Below are 3310 nucleotides of genomic sequence, written 5' to 3'. Positions count from 1 at the left end.
GTTGACATTCACATTTAGCACGTTGTTCAACAACTTTTCACAAGCCAACCCTGACTTTCAGGAAATAACATGAAAATGGCAGAATTATCAATTTGAAGATCCATAAGCTAAAGAACTCTTTTGAGGAATGCCATCTCAATAGTGACACTAAAGTCCAGATTGCCTAATATACTGGGAACCATTTCTTGGAGTCAGGTTCCAACAGAGAGGGAGAAGAAGACATAAAAAAAAATGAACTTTAGTTTTTCCACACCACAAGGCATTTGTGCCAAGGTGGCTAATGTCTGTTGACATCAAGGAATCCTTCCTCCTGGGAACCAAGAGGAAGTTTCTCAAAACTAGCAAGGAAAGGTGTCCACCCTGCAAACCTGTTATCAGTCTAGCTTCAGAGATACTTAATTAGTGACATATGCCCTTCCCTCCAAACAACAATAAAGTATTATGTGTGCTAACAACATAGCTTTAAAAAAGTAAAAAAATTCTGCACTTTTATAGCACTTGATAAAAAATAGTGTTTCAAACTGTCCAGTTACCAGAAATGCACAGTTATCAAAAATGCACACACTTCACTCGGCCTCTCCAGCACTTTCAGCTTTCTGTGCCTGATCTGTTTTGACATCTCTGTTTTCTGCAGGATCATTCCCATCCTTACCAGCATCAGGTTTTTCCTTTTTCCCTTTGGGTACCTTCTCTCCCTTCTTTGCAGGGGCCTTTTTAGGCTTGGGCTCTGGCTTTGGAGGAGCAGTTTTAGTGAATAACCTTGAGGATTTTCTCTGTGGTTCATCTTTCACCGCGGCTTTATTTCCTTTAGCATCCCCTTTTCAGACTTTCACTTGGGCTTGGTGGTGACAGCAGTGGGACATTGGCACTGGACACGGGCACGTGGACTTGGTCAGTTCAGGGGTTCTTCTCACCTCTTCTTCACGCTACTCATCATAAATTTTATTATAGTATATTGTCTTCTTTTATTATTAGTTATTTTTAGTAATCTGTTACTAAATTTATATTTTAAAGTTTATCATATGTACGTATGTATAGGAAACATCATAGTATATATGGAGTTTAATACTATTTGGAGCTTCAGGCATCCACTAGGAGTCTTGGAAATTATCCCCCATAGGTGTGGGGGAGCTGCTGTATGTGTTAAGACCGTGAAAGTTTAGACCACAGAGAAGGGAGACAAGGTTCTGTAAAAGGAATAGGCTTTTCTTGAGATGTAATAACGTTCATGAAATTTTACTCATTTTATTGAGTTTTCAACACTTTCTTATTTTTCTTCTACTTCTGTCAAGAATTATTTTCAAATAAGGGTAATTGTTTGGAGTGAAACATAAGATAGAACAAATTTGCTCCTTCAGCTAGATTGGTGTCCTGGATGCCAGGCAGCTGACAGAGACCTTTGGTAGGTCAAGCTGGTGAGGTATCACTTGTCATCCTAGTTGATGATCCTTGTCATCCCAGCTTGGGACCCATGTTCCATTGAGTTCTTGTCAGAACTCATGCTGGGATTCTCAGAATCAGCTAGATCCACAAGTGTAATAACTAAAGACCTCTAGCCAGATCATTAATAGGCCTCTAAAAAAGCAGAGGCTTTTCCCATTAACCTCCTACTTATATTTGGTAGGCTGTTTTCTGTATAAACAGAGGCATACTAGCAGTTGAGAAGACATCTTAAAGTTTTCGAGGCATCATGTCCCTTCAGACAATAGTTTGACTAAATTTTTATGTGTTTGTTTTTAAAATAACATATCAAAGGTGAGAAATCACTTGTCATTAAACTAATTTAGCATAACTAGAAGTTACTGAAATGATCTATATTCATCCTTCATCCTTTCTCCAGAATGATTAATCAGTCGTTATAGATTCCATGCCAGTCAAAAGGTGGTTGTTATTTTTCAGGACTTCACAAAAAGAAAATAGCTATTTTTTAAAATAAAAGTCCATGACTTCCCTCAAGCAAGAAAATGATAGAAAATTGGAATTGTCTTTCATTTCTTAATTCTCAGACTCAACAAAAAAGGCAACTAGAATTATCTTTCTCTCAGTGTGTTTGTGTGTGTGTGTGTGTGTGTGTGTGTGTGTACTTTACAAATACCCCAAACATTCTTTATGAGGAAAGAAAAGAATACTGGTCAAATATCTACATAAGAAAATTTCATGGAAAGTTTTTTCTTTTTTTATTTGGGTTGGGGGATGCAGAAAGTAGTCTATTATAAACAAAAAGGAATGCTTTAGGTCAATGACTTTGTTTCTACCTTCATCTACCTCAGAGGAGAGGAGGACTTCCTGAGTGCAAACATATTTTGTGGGGTCTTTGTTGGAAAAAAAATAGTGGAAAGAATGGATACTTGGAAAATACATATTTCAAACAGTTGGACAAAGACAGCTGGTTCATTTTTTTCTTCCTGCCAAGCCATTTCCACTTACAATTCAAAAAACCACAGTTTGATATTGGATTTAGAACCAAGTTTTCAAAGAAACACACTGCCAGGGAACATGCATGGAATTCCCACTGATAATAGCATAAAACACAAAAGGATGGAATCTGACCGCCCACGATGGTTTCTCCTTCTGGCATATCAGGTAACCATCTAATAGCGTATCTTTGTATATAACAAATTTATTGCTAGATTGTAAGCTACTTGTGGATAGGTGCTGGCTTGATTTCTCTTTTACCTTTTATACAGCTCTGTGAGTAACAGATACTCAGCAATTATCTATAAAATGCTATATTTAAGACTACAATTTCAGTGAGACTCCTGTGTTAGCAGGGTCTGCTAAGAATCAGATAGGCTACAAAAAAATAGATACCAAGACAGAATTAAACTTGCAAGAAAATTTTAGGAGAAATGCCTGTGAGCAAAAAAGGAGAGGAAACTGGGAAAGTCTGGGAGAGACTTCAGACTAATGCAGGTCTGATACCAAATGAGGGAAAGAGGGAAGGAAGTTTGGGCAGAAACATCTTAGACTGATTCTAAGAAGAGTTTGGTGAGGCCACTGAGGAGTCCTCAAGCCAAAGTTTCTTATCAAATGAATCTCACATCTCCCAGGAAAGGGTCTGACTTTAGTGTCCCTTTTGCACTCAGTCATTAATTGGGAGTAGCTGGTGGAAATTGTGACCTCAGAGTAAAGGGAATGATGAAATTTCAGAATACAGACCCTAGGACTCTTAATTATACTCCCTGAAGAAGGAGTTCTGTGAGGCATTTTTTTTTTTTTATGGCCAACACATAGTCCTTGGTAAAAATGTGTGCATCTCTTCAGTGATAATTGAAGCTTTTCTTTTGGATAAGATCTATTGGTGGTTTTA

General features: G+C 37.7%; 1 protein-coding gene across 1 annotated transcript in view; it reads right to left on the bottom strand.

Annotated features, from left to right (window-relative positions):
• Nucleotides 1-566: 566 nt before the first annotated feature.
• The window catches only part of LOC125921550 (non-histone chromosomal protein HMG-17-like), a 3879-nt gene continuing 1135 nt past the window's right edge, over nucleotides 567-3310 (bottom strand). The window contains exon 3 of the mRNA XM_049629164.1: nucleotides 567-817. Coding sequence (XP_049485121.1) covers nucleotides 567-817 — 251 coding nt within the window. The remainder of the gene's footprint in view (nucleotides 818-3310) is intronic.

This window comes from Panthera uncia, chromosome C2 (assembly GCF_023721935.1).
Source record: "Panthera uncia isolate 11264 chromosome C2, Puncia_PCG_1.0, whole genome shotgun sequence".
NCBI lineage: Eukaryota > Metazoa > Chordata > Mammalia > Carnivora > Felidae > Panthera > Panthera uncia.
This window is presented reverse-complemented; position numbering and strand designations above follow the sequence as displayed.